This window comes from Passer domesticus, chromosome 2, assembly GCF_036417665.1.
Source record: "Passer domesticus isolate bPasDom1 chromosome 2, bPasDom1.hap1, whole genome shotgun sequence".
Lineage (NCBI taxonomy): Eukaryota > Metazoa > Chordata > Aves > Passeriformes > Passeridae > Passer > Passer domesticus.
This window is the reverse complement of record NC_087475.1, coordinates 126349581-126373413: the sequence shown is the minus strand read 5'-3', so window position 1 is coordinate 126373413 and position 23833 is coordinate 126349581. Positions and strand designations below refer to the sequence as shown.

The following is a 23833-nucleotide window of genomic DNA, read 5'->3' as shown; positions in this document are numbered from 1 at the left end:
CTGCGGGGCTGGAGGAGCAGGCACAGCCCCACGGGATGACGTGCAGGTGGCCCAGTTGTTTTCCACCGCCGCGAGCCCCGGTGCTCCCCCGAGTATTCCCCATCTGTGTCCCTGGGTGACAGCCAGATCCTCCTTCCCCAGCTGGAGCTGATTTCATCTGGGGGTCCCTGGGCCCCCTGGATGTGGCTGGGGGGCCATGAAGCCCATGATGGAGGAGGGGAAGGACACCAATGGCATGTATTATTCAACAGCAGAATGTGGCAGCTGGCTAAGGAGGCATTTAGAGGATATGAACTCCTGGCATGGACACAGTGCTGCAGAGATTTTGCTCACGGACCTCCATGCCAGAAAAGAGCAAAAAAAAAAAATAAAATTCCTGTTTCCTTCTTCTGATGTAATTTGTTTGAGGAGGGAAAACAATACATCACATCGCAGCTATTTGGGGCTGATAAGGGAGGAAGGACAGGCTCTCAGAGGGAGGGAGATGCCTGGGCAGAGCTGCTGAGTGAGGCTCAGCTGGGTGAAGCTGCCCAGCAGTGCCCTGGCTGCTGAGTCCAGCCCATCCCTCCTGGATTTGGAAACACTTCCTGGGCAAAGCTTGGGTCCACCCCACCACAGCAGCTTGGTTTCATCCTCCAAATCCTTCGCCCTCCCAAGGAGGGATGATGTGCAGAGGTGATGGATGATGTCCAGGGAGTTGTGGCTGTCCTTGCAGGAGCTGTGACCCCATCAGCAGCCCTTGCCTGGCGCCATCTCCCCCAGCCTGCTCCTCCAAGGTCGGAGCACCTGCAGCTCTTCCTCTGCAGGATAAAGCCACACAACTCAAAAACAAGAGGCAGATGCCTTCCTCATCTCCAGGGGTGATTAATTGTGGCCAGGCCGGCTGCGAGGGCTGCTTGGCAGCTGGGTGCCTCAGCAGGCCAGAGATGTTTTTCTGAAAGCTTCTTTGGAGCGGGGAAGTGTCCCCTGGAGAGCCCTCTTCCCATCAGACCTTCCCCGAGCCTGGTTGAAGTCCCAGCAGCTTCCAGCAAGCAGGAGCTTCCCATCTTCACTGCTGGAAAAACCTTGCCTTGTCCTTCCTTTTGCTTTTTCTCCTCTCGTTTGGGCGTGAGGGAGGTGGAAGGAGGGTCTCAACCCTATCCCACCTTGCTCATTTCTGTCCTTCGCGCACCTATCACCCAGGGCACCCAAATCTCCATTTCCCAGCTCCACAGCAGCCCAAGGAGGAGGCAGATGTTTTAAATCCTGTTGAAAAGCCAATGATTTGTGCAGCTGCAGAGCAGAAGACAGAGGCGATGCCCAGCGAGCTGGCCTGGAAAGCAGCCCCACGTTTCCCTTCGCCGCTTCATTTTTCAACTGTTTTGGCAGCCCGGCAGGTTTCTAAGACACTTTCAAAACATTCCCATGTTGTCTAGCAGGCAGGAATGTGATACAGGAACGGGTGGACCGGGAAGGTCAGGCTGGCCACAGCAGAGCCTGCGCTGCACCCATGGGTGCAGCTCAAACACACCAGCAGCAGCGCTGGAGACAAGCTGGCATGTATCAAATCTCTCTTCTTTTTTGCCCCTTATTTTCTTTTTAAAGCCTTAGGTGCAGCAAGGAAGACAGTTTGGGTGTGTAGGGCTGGGCCTGCAGCCCTGCCCTGTGTGACTGGGCTTGCAGGAGGGACAGCCCATGGGAGTAGATGTGACTTTGCAGCTTCCCAGGATGCCTGGATTCTCCCTGGATTCTCCCTCTGGGATGTTCAGGACCACCACCACCTTTCAAGGGGCAGCAAAAGCCAAGGCAGCTGGAGAAGGAAACCTCTGTGCACGGTGGCCTTGGGGTGTGCTGGAGATGAGGTCAGGTAGGGATGGAGAGAGACATGGAAGCACCTTCCCAGCAGCCAAACAGGGTGGGTTGGTTGGAGGTGGGAGCTGGGGCTGGAAAACTCAAGAGTCCTGGAATTAGCAGGGTTGGAAAAGCCCTCTAGCATCATGGAGTCCAACTGCTAACCCAGCGCTGCTGTGTTCACCCCTAAACCACGTCCCCAAGTGCCACATCCACACATTTCTTGAGCAGTTCCAGGTACTGTGACTCCACCACTTCCCTGTTCCAATGCCTGACCACCCTTTCAGACAAGGAACCTTTCTGAATATCCACTCTAAACCTGCCCAGTAACCTGAGGTCTGGACCAGGAGCCAGTCCCTCTGTCCATCCCTCATCCCCACAGGCTCTGGGGGAGCCCTCTGAGGCTGCAGCTCCCAGGAGGTGGTGCTGAGCACAGGCACACACTTCCCTCCCCTTTCCACCCTTTTCCCACTGATCCCCTGAACAGGAACTGACAAATGGACCCAGACAGGGCACAGGGGACCTTTGCTGTCTCCGTGGGGAAGAGGGATTTGGAGAAGATCATGTGGGGCTCTCTGGGGCAAGCAGCTGCAGGCAGTGAGCCTTGAGCACATTGCTTCAGTGCAGGGAGGGCTTTGCTCTGTGGCTGTGGCCATCTGGGTGTGGATTTTCTCTTCTCCACCAGCGGTTGGGGATTTTTATTTTAGCCCAGCTTTCGTTTCCTCCCCACTGAGGGCATGTGATGTCTCTCCCCTCCTCCTCCTCCTCACCATCAGGAAGGTGATGGAGGTGCCACTCACTTTTCCTCCCAGCTCCTGCATAACCCAGGTGTTTTGGAGGGGTTTTCAGACTCCAAGAGCATTTTCCCCCCTCAGGATGATGCTTGCAAAGAGGATGCTGCCCCAACCCCCCAAGGCAGCAGGAGCTGCCTGCCAGGGCCTAAACACAAGCATCCTGTTGTGGCCAGAAGTGTTTGTGCTTTTAGAAAGACCATAAATAAATAAACCACCTCACACCAGGGCAGGTGTGTTAAAATAAACCCATAGGCTTGGGCTGTGTGTGCTGTGGGTTCCCAGATATGGTTCTGCTCTGCAGCCTGTGCAGGGAGGGAGGGGGATCACAAAAAATCACAAAACTCAATGAGGACAGCTCTGGCAGGGTCATCTCTGCTTCTGCTGGCCCCATTGATGGCTTTCTTAGGAGCAGAGATGCTGAGTTTTCTGCCAGATTTCATGACACTTCCTCTTCCTCTGGGACTGCCTTGAAAATAGTAAATAAGACAGATTTATATATATAAAAAAAAAAGTAAACAAACCCATTCAAGGTTTTATTCAAGAGGGTTTGAGCAAGTTGCCAACAGCAGGAGCTGCTGGAAGAGGTGTCCTGGAGGACAGAACGTGGTGCTGGAGGAGGTTTTGCACTGATCCTGGCATTTAATAACACAAGTAAACACACGTCCTCAAACAAATCCTCCTAAAACCAACAGCAGAGACCCATCCACGTAATGGTCCCAGCCTAAAATAGTGCTGGGGGTTCCTGAAAAAGGCTCCTTTCTCCTCATTTCTCTATTTGCAGAGCTGCTGAGGAGCTGTGCAGGAGTGGCCCCAGCTGTGCCTGGATCCCTGGCAGCAGCTTGGGATTCAATGGGCATGGGCAGCTGCATTGTGGGGTCCAATCACCCCCAAATTTTGTGGGGTTACAGCTTGGCTGATCCCCAGCAGCTCAGCCTGGGGGTCAAACACAGCCTGGCACCAGGATGGATTAACGCCAGCTGGAGTTTGGTTCAAGGGATGGAGTGGCAGGGCTCCCGTGGCACACCATGTCTCCCATTTTTCACCTGATCCTCGTGAAATCCACAGCAAAGAAAAGCCCCAGAGAGGCTCAGGAGCAAGTTCCCATTGGTGCTGGAGAAAAAGCCATTTTCCAGTAGTTTTGTTGGCCATTATTTTTGCTGTCAGCTCCCAGCCGTGAGACCATGGAGAGCAGCACAGGGTCCCACCCTGGAACCTCTTTGTTTAAAAAAAAAAAACAAAACACAAACTCGTTCTCACTACGGGACTTTTGAAATCACTTCCTTCCCCTCCTGCTCCACAACAACCTTTGTGTCCTCAGGGAGATTCCCTCAGAGACACCCCCAGGGATGGCCCTGGACCCCAGAAAGCCACTGCTCCCTGTGGGTGCCACACAAGGCGGGTGATCCTTATCCAGAAAACAGGAGCTTTGCTCAGCCCCAGTGAGCCCAGCCCCTGCCTGGAGCCCCCTTGGAGATGTCCATCTAAATTACATTCAGATAAATTTTATTTGAGTTAAATTTTCAAATGGGTGAAAGAATCACACCAAGTGTCTCCTCAGAGCCCCAAGCTGATCATGTGGGGATTTGAGGGATGGGTGGGGATGGGGAGGGCACCATTACACCTTCCCCACCATTACACACCTTGTCCCAGCAAGCCTCCTGGGTGACCCATCCTGCTGCCTGCCCTTTGGGAGAAGGTTGGTGATGTCCTCCTACGCTCAGGTCATCCTTTAGTGGCTTCCCCATGGATGCAAACCCTGTTGGAAGAAAACCAGCGTTAGATCTGCTTTGACTGTCAATAAAAAATAATGGAATCATAGAAGCTGGAAAAGACCTTAAAGACCATCAGGTACAACCATTCCTCAGCACTGCCAAGGCCACCACTGATCCATGTCCCCAAGTGCCACATCCACACAGCTTTAAATCCCTCCAGGGATGGGAACTCCAGCGCTGCCCTGGGCAGGAAAACCTCCCTGCAGAGGATGGATGCAATTCAGCTTCTCCATTTTAAAACGCCCTCCATCATCATTATTTATTCTAAAATCGCTTTTTCCTGTATTTTTTGTCATTTAACACACCAATTAGACCCAAACTGGGCTGAGGAGTGCAGAGTTCTGTGACCAACCCCTGCTTTCCTGGCTGGAGCAAAGAGGGAAGGTGGGGAATTGTGTCCACATGGATTTGCCCCAGCCCAAAAAGGGAGCCCAGCCCTGAGGCTCGTTCCCAGCTGGAGCCCTTGTCAGGAGGCCAATATTGTTATCTAGGGCCTGGCTGGTGTTTCTCCTTTGGCCCTTTGCCACTGCAGTTAAAATATCTCTCCCACCACTCCCAGCATGTAAAGGTCACGTTCCAGAGATTAATCCGGAGTCTCCCAGGCCGCCTCCTTGGCTCGGGATCCCTGCTGGGACAGACAGCCTTGGGATGCTGGGTGTGCACTCCCAGGGCTGGAGATCCCCTGGCCAGGAGTGGCCCTGTCACCATCACCAGCTCCAAGGTCCCCCAGGAGCTGGACATGGAGCTATGGACAATTCTGAGCTAAACAGGAGCCAGTTCCCCCATGTCAAATGGTTAATTCCATGCAAATCTGCTCCCAGCCCTCAGCCAAGCAGTCCTGGGAAGTCCAAGTTTGCAAAACAAGCTTTGGAGGCATCCAGAGTTTGTTTGACAGGTCTTACAGCTGGTCCTGCACTTGGTTTTTGTTCAAACAAGTCCTGGAATGATAAGAAAGGGTTTCCAAGTTAAATACAAGAGGAGAATGATTGAGTGCATAATGAAATCAGAGGGACTCTCTCCAAATGAAGGGATAAGTTGTGCCTAAGGAGCAGAGGATGTGTGGGCGAGGAGAGAGGGAAGGGGAACAGAAATTCCATGATCCCCAGGGATAGATGAGTGGAGAGTCTGTGGCCCAGGAGATGGGAAGGACAGTGGGACCTGCAGTGTGTCCTCCCTCTGCAGAGACAAACCTTCACACCAGCACCATTTTCCCGGCTGGATGGACCAAACCTGCAGCACCCAAATGTGCAGGAGCAGCTCAGGACAACACAAGGGCTGCTGCCCCAAATCTCCCAGGGCTGCTCCTGGTGTCAACAGGGCTTTTCCAGAGGGGTGATGGTGGTGCTCCCTGGAACTGCTGCCTTCGTTCTCTTCTCGTGATGAGGAGACCTCTTTGGGGAAGTCTTGGTTATCCTGGCAGCACTGCTGGCATGGTCACCTCTGACATTCCAGGCTGAGGATGAGGGAAAACTGTTCCACCACAAGCAGCTTGTGAGACCTCTGTCCTGGGGGCTTTTTGAGACCCAACTGAATAAAGCCCTGCCTAACCTGGTCTGACCCTGCCATGACCAGGAGGTTGGACTGAGACCTCCTGAGGTCCTTTCCAGCCCAGCTCATCTGTCATACTCTGATCCAAGGATCACAAACAACAATAGAGCAGCATCATGGCCTGGTCTCCTGTGGCTCCACTGATCCAAGGGTCTCTGTCACAGACTGGGGCAGTCATGGGGAGTTTCACTGAGGCCAGCAGAAAGTCAGATCCCTTTCTTTTGGCTTCTACAAGAACTTCCATGAATCCACTATGTCTGGGCTCTGAACCCTCCAGCAGGTGACATTTAATGACACTCACCTCGGGCTGGTAGCTGTCATTAGAACTGAACCATGCAGCACCAAGAGAGTCTCACTGTGGCTGGGATCTACCTCTTCCTGCTTAGGAAACCCCATGAGGAAGACCCTTCCCTTAGCTAAGAGCCTGCAGGTGTTTCCTGATGATTCCAGGCGTGGGGACTGTCCAAGCTGTCCCTTTCAATGAGTCAGACGTGGGGTGTCCACGGCAAAGTTTTGGAGCCACAGATGGAACCCTCAGGGCTCCGTGATTTTTTAGAACAAATAGATCATCTGATAAGAAAACCCCAGGCACGGGTAATTTCGGGAGCAGGTATTTCCAAGGGAAGTGGATGGAGATTTCTCTGCAGATAGATAATCACCAGGGAAAGGGATTGCCTGTGGCTTACACAGGAGTGAGTCACTCACCTTCCTGTGGCAGCATTGGCACTCCATGCGCTTCTCCCTTGTCAGGAGGCCGCTATTTTGGGACACAATGCTACAATGCTCTGCTCCTTCCCGTGTCCCTCAGGGCCAGCAGCGTGGGCTGGGGGATCCCCAGCACAGTGGTGACCCTCCTCACCACCCTGGCTCTGTGATTCCAGCTGGGAGCAGGGGGAATTTGGGCAGCTCGGGGCAAGGCTCAGTCCTGGTGCTGACCAGGACACAGGGGAATGGCTTCCCACTGCCAGAGGGCAGAGTTAACTGGGATATTGGGAAGGAATGGTTCCCTGGGAGGGTGGGGAGGCCCAGAGAAGCTGTGGCTGCCCCTGGATCCCTGGAAGTGTCCAAGGCCAGGCTGGACAAGCCTTGGAGCAGCCTGGGATGGTGGAAGTTGTCCCTGCCCTCTGGCAGACAGAGGATAAAGTGAGACAGAGGATACAGGGCAGGATTGTGGGACCAGCATCCACAGGAACTGGCCCCATCCTGGCCTCCTCAGAATAACTGAGGCTGGGGGGTCTCTGCTCCAAGCCTGACCTTCAATGAGATCAGGTTTTGTCAAGAACAGGCTTGACTGCCTCCAAGGATGGAGATTTTCCTGCTCCCCAGTGGGACCTCCCAGCTCCTCCATCAGCCCTGCCTCTCCCAACCCAGCCATGCTCCCCAAGCTTGTTCTGCTCCCAGACTCCCTGAGCATTCCCATTCCATCATGCAGGAGTGATGGAGGCTGTCCAAAGGGCTTTTGAGCCTGTCCTGGCCCTCCAGGACTCTCTGGAGCGTGCAGGAGAGGATGTCCTGCAGTGGGACATGGCATGTGTGGGATCAACAGCCCACAGCCAGCACTGGGTTAACCCTTCACATCCCTTCTCCTCTGGCTGTCCTGCTGTTGGAGGACAGCGCTAGGCCATGTCCCTGTACCTCCCAGTGACATCCTGATGTCACCTGGTGTCCCCAGGATGCCAGTGAGGAGTGAGAAGACCCTTGGAGAAGAGTGGGACGAGGGGATGCCACAGAGGGCTGACAGAAACATGGGTAAAGCACGTTGGTCCATGGGACAGCCTACCCCTGGGAAATGCCTTTTGTCATGGGAAAAGGGATGCTCAGAAGACAAAAAATGTTCCCAGATCCTGGCAAAGGCAACCTGCACTCCCAGGCAGGGCTTCCTTCCCGACCTTGGCTGCCGAATCCATCTCACCTGGGGCACGGAGGTGCTCTGTGTCACCAAAGTTCATCTCAGCTTGTGCAGAAGTGGAGTTCCCACGTCCTGCACACCCTGACGTGCTCCCCAGATGCTCTCCCAGGGCTGGGAGGGCAGCAGGGGGCTGCCCAGGGCGTTCCCAGCTCGGAGGGTTCCGCGTGGCGTCGCGTTCCAGCCCGCGCCGGGACACGCCACGGCCGGCAGCCAAGCGTGGCACAGCAGGTGACTCAGAGCAGCTCTGCAGCTCGGCCAGCCCTGCCTGGCATTTCTGGGAGTCTGGGCATGTAGAGCAGCAAACACGGGCAGCGCAGTGTGCCTGCCAAGTCGGCGGCAGCAAGGGTGGAAAATCCTAATTTTCATGGTTTAGGTGCATCCAGGGCACGCCTGGGAGATGTGGGGCTGGGGTGGTGCAGTTGTGCTGGTGCAAATGCTGGCCAGATCATGGAATCATGGAGTGGTTTGGGTGGGAAGGGACCTCAAAGATCATCCAGTGCCACCCCCTGCCATGGGCAGGGACAGCTTCCACTATCCCAGGTTGCTCCAAGACTCATCCAACTTGACCTTGGACACTTCCAGGGATCCAGGGGCAGCCACAGCTTTTCTGGGCCTCCCCACCCTCCCAGGGAACAATTCCTTCCCAATATCCCAGTTAACTCTGCTCTCTGGCAGTGGGAAGCCATTCCCTGTGTCCTGTCCCTCCAGGCCTTTGTCCCCCTCCAGCTCTCCCTTTAGGCACTGGAAGGGGCTCTGAGCTCTCCCCAGAACCTTTTCCTCTCCAGATTGAACAGCCTGGCTCCAGAGCCCTTTTCCTGAGCTTTCTTAAGCCACACATTCCCAGATAGGCAGCTTCTCTCTGTAGGGCCAGTATAAAGCTTAACCAAGCTCATGTTTATGCCTCCAAGTGCTGGGACTTTCCACATTTAAGATCTGCATTTGTGGATGGGCAAAGCAAATGGATTAAGTATTTCATGAAGTTAAAAGCCGGCACAAATTCTTGTTTCATTTCCCCTGTGACTCAGAGATGAACACTCACTGCCTGGCATGGCTCTCGTGTTTGCCACTGCTCCCCATCAGCTGTTCCTGGGGAAAAAGAACCTTTCCCAGGGCAGGAGCAATGCTTTCAAAGCAGGAAAAGCAATTTTGGCAGGAAAATCACAGGTCCTCATAGTGGAAAGGGGCTGGTTTCATGCAGGTGATGTACAAGCCCAGCTGCCAGCTCAGCTGAGCCCAGGGTTATTTAGAACTACAGAATCATTAATGTTGGGAAAGCCCTCTAAGGTCATTGTGCCAACCATTAACCCTGACCCTCCGTGTTCACCACTAAATTGTGTGTCCAAGTGCCCTAATTCTGTGCTGATAATCCACTAGGGTTGAACAAACTCAAATTTGGGAGGGCAACATGAGGCTGTTCTCTGCCTTTTGATGAGAAACCAGCACTGAATTTGTATCTGTAAGGGGTTTGTTGCTGCTTTCTGGTGCTCGGGCTGAAAACAGTAATTCAAGATACAGGAAAATCAAACCACTCAATAGATCTCCATTTTTTTACATTGGGATATTAAATTAGGGGATTGCTTGCTGTTAAAATGCTTTGATTGGTAATTACAGCCATAATGTCTTACAGCCATAATGCTCCAGGAGAATAAAAATCTCTGGGGCCCTTTCTTATTCTCTTTCACATTTTGGTTTTTTCACCTTTCAAAGCCTCACCCTCCAAATAACATTTCACTGGCACAAACATGCAGCAGAGGATAAAAACTGGCAGGAGTGGGGTTGATCTCTGTGCCTTTGCTCATTTACAGCAGGGATGAACCACTTGTGCCCCCAGGATGGATCTTTGTGGTCACCTTGCTTCAGCGAGCAGGATGCTGCAGCCCAGAGCATTATCTCTGGGAAACAGAGAGGAATAGGAATTAAATTGGCTGGCAACACATCAGCACATTGCTCCCACCACTTCTCCTTCGTTCAGGAAGTCTTGGTTCCCCTTTGTGTGTGAAGATCCAGCTCTAAACCCACGTTTCTCCCACACCCACCCTCGGGACGGAACATGCCAGGCCATGCACAGAATGGGCAAAAAAGTGCTGAAATTGGCTTATGCCACACTTTCAGCTCCGTGCCCAGTTTCACTTCCTTCCTAGCCTTGGCAGAGATGGGTAACTCCAAGATCTCCACGGCTGGTGACCTCTAAGGCCACATATTCCTCTCCTTCTGTCTGCATCAAGGAGCTCCCTCCTCATTCAGGTCCAGTCTCCTTACAAAAGGAGATTTCTTAGGAGCTTCCTCTGTTTCCTTAAAGGCACCCAGCGTCAGGGAAGACTTGACAGAGACACTTTTTGTTTGGAAAAGGTGCTGGGAAAAGGGAATCTGTGTAGGATTTTTCCCTTTATTCTTCACCATGAAGGTGGTGAGGCCCTGGCACAGGTTTTCTAGAGAAACTGGATCCCTGGCAGTGTCCAAGGCCAGCCAGGTTGGAGCAATTTGGTTTAGTGGAAGGTGTCCCTGCTCATGGCAGGGAGTGGAACTGGATGAGCGTTAAGGTCTTTTCCACAAACCATTTGGTGATTCCATGATTTGAGGCTGCATCCAGATCCCAAAGTTTGCAATTCCCCTTGGTGGAACAAGAGCCAAGCTCCCAGGCTTCACAGCCGGGAGTGTTGGAGGTTGGAAAGGGCTTTTCTTCAGCAAGGACACTGCTTCTGCCCTGCTGCCCTGGCTGCAGGAAGAGAGGTGGAAAAGGGATTTTTAAGGATGAATGGAGGTGCCTGCATAAGAAACTCAGTGCCAGGGCGGAGGGGATGGCTGGTGCTGATAACCAGGGCTGGACTGGGATGTGGCCCAGTGAGGAACACAGGAAAGGAGCCATCCCTGGCCAGCCCAGCAGCTGGGGGCTGATACAGACCCCGTGCAGCTGAGCCCCAGGGACAGCAGTGCTCTGATAAGGGCAGGGAGCAGCCAGGGTCTGGCATCTCCATCATCCTCCTGCTCTGCAGGTCAGGCAGCTCTTCCCACAGCACCCCTGACCCACACACGTCTGCTCTGGATGTGCCCTGTCCTTCCTGACACCCACCATGGATGCAGGAAGCAATCCAGCAATCCCCTTCCCTCTGCTGCTGTAAGTGAGGAGGAGGAGGGCTCTGACATCTTCTGCCAGCCACACAACAGCCTTGAGCCCTGTGAAACTCCTGCTCCCCAGAACTGCTCTCAGACACATCTTTGTAGAAAATGAACTCCCTTCAGGTGGTTATCCACTCTCTGTCCAAGACAGGATTTTTCTCAGCTGCCCTAGAGGGATCACAGAATCACAAAATGGGTCATACTGGAAGAGACCTCAGAAATATAAAATTTCTGAAGTTGGGAAGGACCTGCAAGACCATCAAGTCCAGCCATTACCCAGCATCACCATTTTACCTTTAAACCACATCCACAAGTGCCACATCCACACATTTCTGAACACTTCCAGAGATCCAGGGGCAGCCGCAGATTCTCTGGGCACCCTGAGCCAGGGCCTCGCCACCATCACAGGGAACAATTCATTCCCAATATCCCATCTAACCCTGCCCTCTGGCAGTGGGAAACCATCTCCCCTTGTCCTGTCACTACAAACCTTGTCCAAAGTCCCTCTGGAGCACCCTTGGAGCCCCTTTAGGCACTGGAAGGGGCTCTAAAGTCTCCCTGGAGCTTTCTCCTCTGCAGGCTGAAGAGGAGACTCTGAGGAGATACTCAGCCCTCCCCATCTCTGCCCTTCACATCCACCTGCAGACAAAAATACCCGGTGGGAGCAGGCAGGGATGGAGCTGGCCGGGGACAGACAGTGCTGGGATCACAGCAATGTGCTCCGGCCAGTTTCGGGTTACACATTAACGAGAGAAGGGGGAGAAAGGGGAGAGGGTGACGCACGAGCAGGCAGGGAATTTATAGCAGGACTGCCCACTGGACAGCCTCATCCTGACGTGCTCCTGGCAGGATGCTGTGACACGCTGAGACTTTTGGGATCAGAGCTGTCTCCAAAAGGCCAGGGCCAATTTGCAGCAGGATTTGTCAGCCTGGCAAGCTTGTACTCCCGAGGAAGGTGTGGGAAACCAAATGGGGACTGTAAGAGAGATGGGGACAAACTTTTAAGCAAGGCCTGTTGTGATGGTACAAGGGGTGATGGATTTAAACTAAAAAGAGAGGAGATTTGGTTTACATACGAGGTAGAAGTTTTTATAATAAGGGTGGGGAGGTTCTGGCACAGGGCGCCCAGAGAAGCTGTGGCTGCCCCTGGATCCCTGGAAGTGTCCAAGGCCAGGTTGGATGGGGTTTTATATCAGCAGTTTTATACTATCACATCCACTTCAAAGCACCAAAAAACACCTGGATAGCCTTGGAAACACAGCCACACTGGGATGGGACAGAGGGCAGACACAGAGCCCTGCTCCAGATGTGTTCACATCTGGTCACGCGCAATCAGAGAAGGAGCAGGAAAGCTGCCAGTTCCTGGAGGAAGAGAAACCCCATAAAGCTGCCAAGCGTCCCTGCTCAGGGATATTTACACTTTCAACGTGTTCTCATGGAAATTAATCCCAGGCTCACCCCTGCAGGTATGGTAAACATGAGAAGTGAGGAATGGGGAGAGGCCAGGACAGCGGGGCGAGGGGAACAAAGCTGTTTGGGTGTACCAGCCTTCCCCAAAATGTGGTGGAACAGGCCCAAGCAGGACGTGGCAGGGCTGCTGGGGCTCCCTCCCAGCCCCCCGCAGCCATCCCGGCTGCCCGACGAGTCCTCCCACCCCACTGGGACCTGGAGAGGGCTGATTCCATCCCCTGGGCTCCCCGACAGCTCCCTCGAGGTTTCCTCAGCCCATTAATTTAAACAAGCCCCAAAGAAGAGTTTTTAATTCTGCTGGGGAAAGGCAAAGCATGCAAGAAACAAAGGAATTCTGCGCATGGGAAAAAAATGCATGGAGCCCTGTGAAACTTATTTTCCCCTATCCATAGAATTCCGTGCTTCCTGCATGCTTTATGAATCTTGTCCTTCCCAACCCATATATTTTCTTTCCTCTTTTTCCCTACATTTTAATACTTCTTGATGCTTTTCTTTCCTGGCGAAAAGCAGCGAGCAATGCCAGCCTCTGAGGTGTCACCTGTGCCCTGCCCGCGGCTGCAGGAGCGCTGGGATCCGCATTCCCATGGCACCCCCACGTGGGGAAAGCCTGGAGGCTCCGGCCCCAGTCTGGCCTTCTCCTTTCCGTGCAGGGAAGGGAGGAAGGAAGGCTGGAAACACCTCGTTCAGTGCCACCCTGAGCTCGGAAGGCCTGGGAGGAACTCTCAGAACAGAATTGTGGATGTCAGATAATGCCAAACTCAATTTCTGGCTTTACCTGCTCCTGGGAGCAGTCAGGAGCATTATGGACATTATGGTTCATTTCTGCTGATAATTTTGTCCTTTCTTTATTTTTTATTTGTTATACTTTTATTCATTTTTTTCTTTTCATTTTTTAATTATTTTATTCTTATCTAGATATGATCTTAGATGAATTTTCCAATAGAAATGAATTTATGATTCTATGTGCTTGTCTCTCTCAATGTCTCTCTCTATGTGCATGTCTCTCTCAATCATTATATCATTAAGCTTTTCATTACTTATATATTCATTTAAATATAAAATAAATTCCTACCCATTCATACATATCCACACATAATACAAAATAAATATTCCTATACAAGAGAGCTGGGGAGGGACTTTTGGATAAGGGATGGAGGAACAGGACAAGGGGGAATGGCTTCCCACTGACAGAGGAAAAGGATGGGGTATTGGGAAGGAATTCCTGGCTCTGAGGGTGGGGAGGGCCTGGCACAGGGTGCCCAGAGGAGCTGTGGATCCCTGGAAATGTCCAAGGCCAGGTTGGACATTGGGGATTGGAGCATCCTGGGCTAGTGGAAAGTGTCCCTGCCCATGGCAGGGGTGGAACGAGATATTTTTTCCTTCCAACTAAACCATTCTGGAATTCTATGACACTCCTAAACATTCATATTTGCTACAATTAAATATCATACATTCCATTAAAAAAGCTGAATTCCCTGGAGGAAGCTGCTGTGCTGTCAGCCCCTTCGCTCCACGGTCTCTGCTGGCAAACCCTCATGACAGGAACGCTCCTGTGAGCCCAGGGGGCAAAATCCTCAATATCAGGGAGCAAACCCTTCTGCCAGGAGCGCTCCTGTGAGCCCAGGGGGCAAAATCCTCAATATTAGGGAGCAAACCCTTCTGCCAGGAGCGCTCCTGTGAGCCCAGGGGGCAAAATCCGTGGCTGGGGAAGCTGCTGTGCCAAGGCTCCGGCAGCCGGAGCTGCCTGGTGCGTTAATCACGGGCCCAGCGCGGGTTCCAGCTCGCCGGATTCCGCTCGGAAGCGCGTCCTGGCAGCCAAGAACCCTCCAACACATCGTGGTTTTGTGCTTGAAAAGGTTTAAACCCCTGCAGGGATTAAATTCAGGTGTGAAGAATGAACAGGCCCGATAGGACAACGCAGCAGCTGCTTGGGAGCCGGGATCCAACGCGTTGCCTTCGCCTGAGGATGGGAATCTGGGGAGCTCCGTTCCCTAAAGTTCCTCTCCAAATTTTGCCTTTATGGCTAAATTCTTCTTCTTTTTTTTCTTTTTTCTTTTTTTTCTTTTTTTTTTTTTTTTTTCTTTTGGATGAGGGAATAAGCTGCTGTTTTCAGCTGCGAGTTGTCACCATCAGCTGGAATTTGGCTCTTGGCGTTTCCAGCCTTGATGTCTCATCCCTGTTGGGGTTCCTTGAGAGATGTCAAGGTGTTGCTCTGGGGCTGTATTCTGCACCCTCCTTCACATGAAATGAAATGGAATGAAATGGAATGAAATAGAATGAAATGGAATGAAATAGAATGAAATAGAATGAAATAAAAATAAATTAAATTAAATAAAACAAAAATTAAATTAAATGAAACAAGATAAAATAAAGGTCAATAAAATAGAAAATAATAACTGGTCTAGTGGAAGGTGTTTCTGCCCATGGCAGGGGATGGAACTGGATGATCTTTAAGAGTCCTTTCCAACCCAAACCATTCTGGAATTCCATGAGATTCAGCTGCCTTCAAGTCCTGCAATAAGAAAGGAGAATCAAGGGATAAAGGCTCAGGATAAGCTGAACTCCAATTATGCTGTGAAAACAAGGGTTTTGATAAAATGTACAACACTTAGACACTTATACTATGGACTTTTTGATAACCTTTATTTCACATCCTTTTTCCCCCCTATTATCAGCACTGTTATTAAGATGTGGAAGAGCCATGGGCAGCTACAAGAGGCAGCTCCATGAGGATTTATCATCCCAGATGCAAAATCCTCCAGGATTCACGTCGAACTCGCAGCACTCCATGAGTCAGGCTTCAGGGAATCTGTGGTCAAACAGATAAAACATAATTATTCATGGAAGAAAACAAGCAAATAGTGGAAAAACAACTGCATCATAAGAGAGGATGATACATCTGCCTGCAGGCCTGGTACCTAAAATGCTTCTTAGTCTTACATGCAGAAGTCTGGGCATGTTTTTTAAAAAACCTGGACTAGTGGAAGGTGTCCTTGCCCTTGGCAGGGGAGTGGAACTAGAAAAGCTTTAAGATCCCTTTCAGCCCAAACCATTCCATGATTCCATGAAGAGCAGATCCCATCCCCTTGCAGCACTAATAGAGAAATGAAATATTTTTTCACAGCATCTGCTGATGCACCAGGTCTCACTAACCATTTCAAATTTCCCGGGGAGAAAGAGTTAAGGCTAATTAGCAGCACTAAATAAACGAATAGCTGGAGGGGAAAGCAGAATTCAAGTTGCATTTTAGTTTCAAAGGTGGTTAAAGAATCTTTAAAGGCGAGGGGTCATTTTCTGGGAGCTGGAGCAAAGCAGCTCATCAATAATGAAAGAGCCGGCGATGGAGCAGCGGCAGCACCGCTGCAGCACTTGGGAAAATACAATTATGGGAATTGCCTGAAGCTTTGCAAACTGCCCCGGTAATTTGCTTAAGGGAAACAGCCAAATGCACGTTAATATTTCAAAGATTTCGTTGCAGCAGAACTAATAAGCAAAGGCCAGGAATTTCAGTGCTGGGGACCCCAAAAGTACTTCTGATCAGGATGTTTAATTCACACTCAGCGAAACACAACAGGGCTGGGAGCATCATTCTGCCTCCTGGGCTCTCTGCATCTGCAATGCTCAGGAGTTCGGCTTTGTTTTATTTTCCTTTGGTTAATGGAAAGGCCCTGCAAAGGCTCGTGTCCGGGTGCTCTGCTCCCCGTGTGCTGCCCTTGGGACGCACCAGGATCTGGGATTCTCCATCAAGGGGTTCTCCAGCTGCTGTCAGGGGGTGATGCTCCCCCATGTGCTTCAGCTCAAGGCCAGCTCTTGCTGCCCAGCTTTGTCAGGGCAGCCTGGGCAGTGCTGGGGTGAAGGCAATGGCTGCTTTGTGCTGGGCAGCACCCCTGGAGTGCCACCAGCTGCGTCCTGCACCCCAATCCCGCTGTGTGGATCCTTTTGGAGGGCACTGCACTCCTCTGGGCACCTCCCTGCACCCCTGAGCACCCCAACAGCACCCTGTGCACCCCCTTCACTGCCCCTGCACAGCCCGCACTCCCTCTGTGCGAACCCCTTCACCTCTGTGCACCCCTTGTGCAAACCCCAAACCCTTTGTGTATCCCCTTATGCTAAACCCCAAATCCTTCATGTACCCCTTGTGCTAAACCCCAAATCCTTCATGTACCCCCTTGTGCAAACCCCAAATCCTTCATGTACCCCCTTATGCTAAACCCCAAACCCTTCATGCACTCCCTTGTGCAAACCCCAAACCCTTTGTGTATCCCCTTATGCTAAACCCCAAACCCTTTGTGTACCCCTTGTGCAAACCCCAAACCCTTCGTGTACCTCTTGTGCAAACCCCAAATCCTTCATGTACCCCCTTGTGCAAACCCCAAATCCTTCATGTACCCCCTTGTGCAAACCCCAAATCCTTCGTGTACCCCTCTGCGCACCCCCTACACAGCCCTGCACCCTCATTGTGCACATCCCTGCACACCCCATAACCCCCCTTACACATCCCATTGTGCACCCCATACGCACCCCATTGTGCACACCCTTGCACACCCCAAACCCCCACCGTGTCCCCACCGTGTCCCCATTGTCCCCCCTCCCCTCTCCTCCCCTCACGCCGCCGCCCCCGTGGCGCCCCCCCGCGGCCGCCGCGCGCCCCCCGCGCGCGCCGGGGGCGTTCCCGCCCCGCCCCTGCCCATGGCGGCCGCCGGGGGGCGGCGCGGGCCCCGGGCCGGCCGCTGGGGGGCGCGCGCGGCCGCCGCGCGCCTCTCGCTGCGTCGGGATTTTTTTTTTTTTTTCGCCTCTATTTTTTTTTTTTTCGCTTTCCTTCCTCCTTTTATTTTTTTTTTTTTTTCTCTCCGCCGCCCGCCGCGTCTTTTCTCTCCACGGTCTCCCTCCGCCGCCTGCCTTCCCTCGGCGCTCCCCAGCGCCGGGACGCCGCTCCGCTGCCCGTGAGGAAGAGGCGGCCTCCCCCCGCCATCCATCCCTCCCTCCCTCCCCGCCTCCATCCCTCCCTCCCTCCCTTCCTTCCCCGCTCCTCCCGCCGACCGGGACTCGCCCCGAACCGGGAGGGAGACGCTCTCCGCCCGCTCCTCCTCCTGCTGCTGCTCCTCCTCCTGCAGCGGGGGCCGCATCCTGCTGCCGGGGGGGAGGGAATTGATGTGGATACCCAGCGCAGCACCTCCACCATGCAGCCGCCGCCGAGGAAGGTGAGACCCCCGCCCGGCGCAGGGGCCGCCCGAGGGTGCTTCTGGGGGGCTGCGGCGTGGGCTGGGCTGGGCTCGGGGTGCGGGCGGGATGCGGGGGTCCGAGGCCGCGGGGAGCGGGGCGCAGGGTGCGGGAGGCTGCGGGGAGCTCCGCGGAGGGAGCGCAAGTGCTGGGAGGGGAGTGGGGGGGCGCCGCGGCGAGTTGGGGGCCGGGGGGCTTTGGCCCTGCAAGGTGGGTCGCGGGTGGGCTGGGATGGGCTGGGAGCGCGCTGCGGAGGTCGGGCAGGGCAGGGCAGGGATGGAGGTGCCGGGGGGCAGCGCTCCGGCGGGGACCCCCTTTTCCAGCGGGGGCTCTCCGGGGGGACGCGGAGGGCGGGCAGAGGCTGCGCGGAGCCGCCGGGGCCGTGCCGCTCGCGGGGCGCCCGCCGCGGGGTTGGTTGTCGTGGGGAAGAAGGTCACGTCTGGAGTTGGTCCAGGGACGCAGCCTGTCCCGGCGTGTGCCAGGGGCGCACGGGAGCGCACGGGAGCGGGGGCAGCAGCGGGAATTGTGCGGCGTTCTCCCTCACGGCCGGCCCCGCGTGCCATGGGAACGAGCTGCGGGTGCTCTTCGGTGACCCTGCGGGCCGTGGGGATGTGGGGGGCTGCCCACCTCGGGGACTGGTGTGGCAGCGGAGGCAAGCGGGAGTGGAAATTTGGGATGAACGCTGTGCCCGGCGTGGCTTGTCTGGCTAGGCAGGTTGGTATCTGGGATGCCTGAGCTGCCTTCAGCTGCTCCGGGCTGGGCTTTGGGCACGTTTTGGGGGCTGTGGGGAGGATGGAGAGGCTGCTCCTGGAGTTCCATGGGGGTGGGAGCCGTGCCTGTTCCGTGTCCCTGGTCCTGCCCGCTTTGGGGTGCTCTGGCTGTGACGGTCTGCAGCCCCATGGAGATTCTCCATGTGGGATTTCTCCGTGGGGAGAGGAGATCGCCCGGTTCTGCGCCTGGCAGAGCCCTGCCACAGCGACCAGGAGAGGAGGGAATGTGAGCAGGATTCCCTTGCCGTGCCCAGAGCTCCCCAGTAGCCCTGGCAGGCAGCTGCAGTGAAGGTGTCTCATTCCTGCCTCCCAGCCTCTTATTTTAGGGGCTGACTCTGCTTTTGTCAGACAAAACCAATTTAATCTCAATTATTTCAATTTTAGTTAATTCATTTTCTTTGCCTGTACTATTTCATTTGAGCTTATTTCCATCACCTGGCTTGTGCCGTGTGGGTTTATTTATTTTGAGTTGGGATTTTTTTTATATACAGATAAAACCAAAAATGCTGAAAGTTCACATTGAAAATAGACGCTTTTCCCACTTAAAGTCAGGGGCATACATGTGATTTATTTTTCTGGTGTCATGTGAAAAGCTTGTCTTTATGTGATGTTGTGATTAAAGGGTGCTTGTTGCTGGGGCATGGTTTTCAGAGTTGAAATAGGGAAGCTGATGTGATCCAGGATTTTTTTTTTTGCCTGGCTAGTGAAGAAGAGGGAGATGGGTACCTCTGTGAATTTCTCGTCCCTCTGCAGTAACAGTTTGGCATTTCTGTCCTCGTGAATGCATAATGTGTTCAGAGATATTGGCGATCATTTTTTAGGCCGATATGTGGATTCCCTGTGATCACTAGAGGGCTTAAGTACCAAGACCTCTTGTTTAATAAAAAACAAGAACAAAACAATTCCAAGGCTCCCTTCCAAAATCAAATTGTTCCCAATACCTGGGCCATTGGTGCTCCTTGGCAGTTACCAAGCAGGTTCCCAAGGTATTGGAATTTTGGCTGTGCAGGATCACAAGGCTCAAAGGAAAATTACAACAGTACTAAAAACGTAAAGCCAACCTCCTGAAGCCTTTCCCAGTTTGTTTGTTTGTTTTCTTGTTGAAATGTGACTTAAACTACAGAAAATTTAAGTGGTCCTTGGGTTGGTTTGTTTGCTTTCCTGATGAAATGTGACTTAAATGACAGGAAATGTAAGCGGTCCTTGGGTTTGTTTGTATGTTTTCTTGTTGAAATGTGACTTGAACTGCAGAAAATATAAGTGGTCCTTGGGTTTGTTTGGGTTTTTGTAGGTGAAAGTTACACAAGAGCTGAAAAACATTCAGGTTGAGCAGATGACAAAACTTCAGGCCAAGCATCAGGCAGAATGTGACCTACTGGAAGATATCAGGTAAGGCTACAGAAAATGTTACCAAAATTCCTTTAAGGTCCAGTTTTTGGAAGAACATTTGAGTTACAAAATTCAGGAACTGACGATGGAATTTCCTCTTTGGATTTCCTGCTTTTAGGCTGTTAAAGTTTTGACACAGCTGGAAATTATAACTGGAGCTAACACAATGCAAACCCTTTTTTTCTTCTCTTCAATGGGGGAAATGTTAAAAGAAACTCACAAACAACATCCAAAAAGCATTGGTCTTTTCAGCAATATTTATTTACATAATATACTGGGACTTTGATTTACCAGTTGTAAAAGGCTGCTAAAATTACTAAAATATTTTAAAGCCACTGATGATTTATGTCTCTCTAGAGATAGCTTTGAAAAGCACTTTCAAGCAGATTGCATTTTTTACCAGAAAGTTACAAGAAGATATTTGCATTTATAATTTAAAACTCTGCATGGGTTCAAAACAATAGAGAAAATCCACACAACATCAGTCGTGGGGGTTTTGTGATTCCTTTTACCTAATGTGATTTACTTCTCCTGAAATTGAAGGTTTGCTTTTAACAAAATATGGTGGGAGTGGGTACCTGGCATTACATGGAGGATTAATCATTCAATTTCCTGTAAAATATTCAGCAGAAGTCCATTGCTGCCCTGCTCTTTTTGGCAGTGGATAGTCCACGTGTTAATTATTTAAATGAGATTTCCTGCTTGATGTTTGTATATTAAATGCAAGTGTTTGGCTTTGACAGATGAAGTTCTGTTTGTCTCACTGTCAGCGTCCTCCATAAATCAGAATGTCAAGGCTGGAGCCTTTTCTCCCCCTTGTTTTTTTGGGTGTTGAAACACTTTTTTTTTTTTTCCTATGGGAAAGATCACAGTGTACGTTTCCTCAGATTAAGATTATTCTGGGGAGTGTGTAACACGCAAATGCTGAGTAATAAGTAACAGGCTGATCCAAGGAATTTTCCCTCCTTAGATGGAAACTTATTTTTAGAGCATCTAGGTTGGTAGTGCTGCTCTAGCCCAGGTTTTGTCAGCACTTGCTGTTTTTCAGGAGCTTATGATCACTTCAGCCTGTATTCTGCTGAAAGATGTCGTAAGCCTGTGGATACAAACCCAGAAAGAACGTGAAAATGCCAGCTTAAAATATCTTCCTTTAATGTAATTTAATTTCTGCAGTTAATTAAATTTCTGAATTTTAATGTTGGGGATTAGGAAGCTGGGTTAATATGTTTAATTCACTCCCGTGGTCACTGAGTGTGTTCAGTGCTCTGGTTGCAGCATTGCTGTGTGGATTTACAGATTAAACATTCTTTCAGTGTGGCATGATGAGATGGCAGCTCCGTGGTGGCAGTGATTTGTTCAAATATCAGATAAGAGAACCAAAACCAAGGAATTGGGGGTTAAAAGCATTTGCTGAACACCCCTGATCAGTGTGTGATGCAGAGGCCTTTGGATTGGGAAGGGGGGAAGCTTTGGGGGCTCCATGGTGTTGGTCAGGGTGTGATGCTCTTGGGGGAGTTTAGGTGTCAACCTCACCCCAATATCCCATCATTTATGGCTGGATTCAGGATATGCAGCCACCGTGGTTCCAGAGCGTTCCAGAAAGCTGGAACCACACACAGGATCTTCTTGTGTCTGGAAGGAGGGTTTGTTTTTACAGAAAGCACCCTGCTGTTATCCCAAAATACGGAATTTGAGCAGAGTGCCATTTGTTTATCAAGACTCAGAAGAGTTTGGGTCCTTTGGCAGCGTTTTTGGAGCTTTTGGGCACTGCAGGAGCACAACTTTGTGCTCAGAATTCCAGAAACTGGAGTGCTGCAATGGCAACAGGAAACACTGAATCAGGGCTTGCAAACCAGTGATTAAAAATGCATGTTTGAGAAAGTTACTTTATTGTGAATAATTGCTTCGTTTGTTGGCACATAAATGCAGGCATTCAAATCGCATTTTTTTTATCGCTTCGGTTGGGTTTTATGTGCAACTAAAGAGAAGTGATAGGAGGAAAAGATCAGAAAGTTCTCCAGCAGAATACATCTATTGTCTGGTGTATTAGCAGATGATTTTTGGCAGCCTACCAGCCCATAAAGCATGCTTGCAGTAGCAGCAGCTTTGATATCTTTATGCAAAACTGGGGATTCTTGGTCAGGGTTGAGGTATATGTGTGTAACTACCCTTTTTTTTTTTGGATGGCTTTTGACACTATGTAAAATTCTAGTATTTATTTTAAAAATACTGAATGTCCATTTCAGTCTTAACAAACTGTGTTGTTCCTCTGTGGAAGCTCAGTAGCATTAAGCTGAAGTCTCTTTGACAGGACTCTAATAAAGAATGTGTTTGAAATGTGTTAGCAAATGGATTTAAAAATACATTTCTGTGTTTATAATCTCTATTTGGTCTTCATGTTGCATTTCTTCATGCTCAGTGACTGGAGAATTTGGGGAACAAGTGATTCAGGATGCTTTCAGAGTCTTTGGCTTGCTTTTAGGCATGACATGTGTTTATCTTCTGTAGCTCACTAAACCTGTCTCATGCCTTCATGTGGGAGATATGTGTTGGCATTACCATAAAAAAGGTTGTCTTTCTGCCACTGGGATGAAGAAAAAGTTGTTTCTTTTCCTTGACAGGTAAATGTAGGTTTTGTTGCTGTGATCTAGAAACCCTTCAATATTTATGGCAAGGAGTCCTTCACTCCATCCACACTGGCTGCTTTTAGGCAGTGAGTTAATGATTTTTTTGGTGGGCTATGAATGGCTGAATTTATCAGAGGTGTTAGTAATATTCATGTATTTTATTTTGGTTTTAAGATTGCCTTATTTGACTGATGGTAGTAAGTAAGTCACAGCCAGGGTCTGCAAATGCTCTTGGTTTGCTGGGACACAGGGATGCTTTCCTTTTGTAGGTGTACCAGTGCCTGCAGAATTCTAAAGAACTCTGTATGATTCACATTCTAATTCAACTTGGCATTTCTGTGAGGTATTTATGTGCTACAGACTTTATAAACTCATTAAGTGATAATTGCTTTACATTAAACATTGGGTCTTGCTTTTTCAAAGGCTTGGGGTCTGCTTTTCCAAAGCACTTGTTATGCCTTTTCAGGTTTTGCTGAGGTATCCTAATATGTCCTTTCTAAAACTTCTTCACATTTGTGTTTTGCTGGAGACAATGAAGTTGTGCTTATGTGTCTGTTTTAACTTTAGTCTGGACTAAAGCTGGAGGGCCAGGTCCACTGGCCCAGCTAATTCTGCTGCAGCACAGGGTGGGCGAGTTCTGTGGATCAGGGAGCTCACCCACCTGAAATCAAACCTTCCCTGGCTTTTCTCCCGGGTTTTTTGGTAAATCCAGTCCCTGCTCCAGTGTGGCATGGGAGGGAGGAGGAATGATGAGTACCTGAGGGAGGAGAGGGAAAGCCAAACTGCTCAACAGCAGCCCAGGTTCACACGGGTTTAAAGCCACCGTGTAAGCCCAGCCTGATGGCCCTGTAGAAGGCACAGCTGCTGCTTTGTGAGTTACAGCTCTGGAAAATTCACCTCATTTAAGTCTTAACTCGTTTTGGCTGTCTGGATGTGCTGATCTACGTTGCTTCATCCTTTTAAGTCATTTGAAATGAGATGTAAAGATTGCCTGATTTCTGGCTGAGAAGGAGTAACAATACAGTCCTTTCATTTGTTGGCTCCTGAGTTTAGCTTTTTCAGGGTTTGTTCACATTCATAATTTAAAAGGAATTGCCAAAAAGACAGGCTCACAATCTACTTGTACAGCTGATAGAGATGTGAATCTATGTACAAATACTTCCTCCTGTTTCCTTCCCTCTTCTGCCCTTGTGGTTTCTGCCTCCTGACACGTTCTGTTTGATAAAGCTGCATTTCTCTGTGTTATTCACCTTTCTGCTGCTGCTGCCTTGCCTTCGTGGGGTGTCCTTGTGGGTCCCTTCCAGCTCAGAATATTCTGTGATTTTCTGTCTTCAACTCTCTCCTCCAAAGCTCTGCCTCCTGACGATTCCTTCTCCCTTCCAATTTG

General features: G+C 51.0%; 1 protein-coding gene and 1 long non-coding RNA gene across 5 annotated transcripts in view; one reads left to right on the top strand and one right to left on the bottom strand.

Moving 5' to 3' along the window:
• Positions 1 to 15066: 15066 nt before the first annotated feature.
• Positions 15067 to 16474, bottom strand: LOC135295084 (uncharacterized). Its single transcript, XR_010357149.1, has 2 exons — positions 16165 to 16474; positions 15067 to 15249 (listed from the first exon to the last, which is right to left on the bottom strand). It is a non-coding gene; the product is annotated as an uncharacterized LOC135295084 (long non-coding RNA).
• Positions 16475 to 17442: 968 nt separating this feature from the next.
• The window catches only part of FCHSD2 (FCH and double SH3 domains 2), a 119760-nt gene continuing 113369 nt past the window's right edge, over positions 17443 to 23833 (top strand). For 2 of the 4 annotated variants that reach the window (XM_064411135.1, XM_064411134.1), the window contains exons 1-2: positions 18207 to 18374; positions 19722 to 19819. In XM_064411135.1, coding sequence (XP_064267205.1) covers positions 18222 to 18374; positions 19722 to 19819 — 251 coding nt within the window. In that variant the 5' untranslated portion in view covers positions 18207 to 18221. Of the gene's footprint in view, positions 17642 to 18206; positions 18375 to 19721; positions 19820 to 23833 lie in introns of those variants that run through there. The other 2 variants (XM_064411136.1, XM_064411137.1) reach the window with 2 other exon arrangements.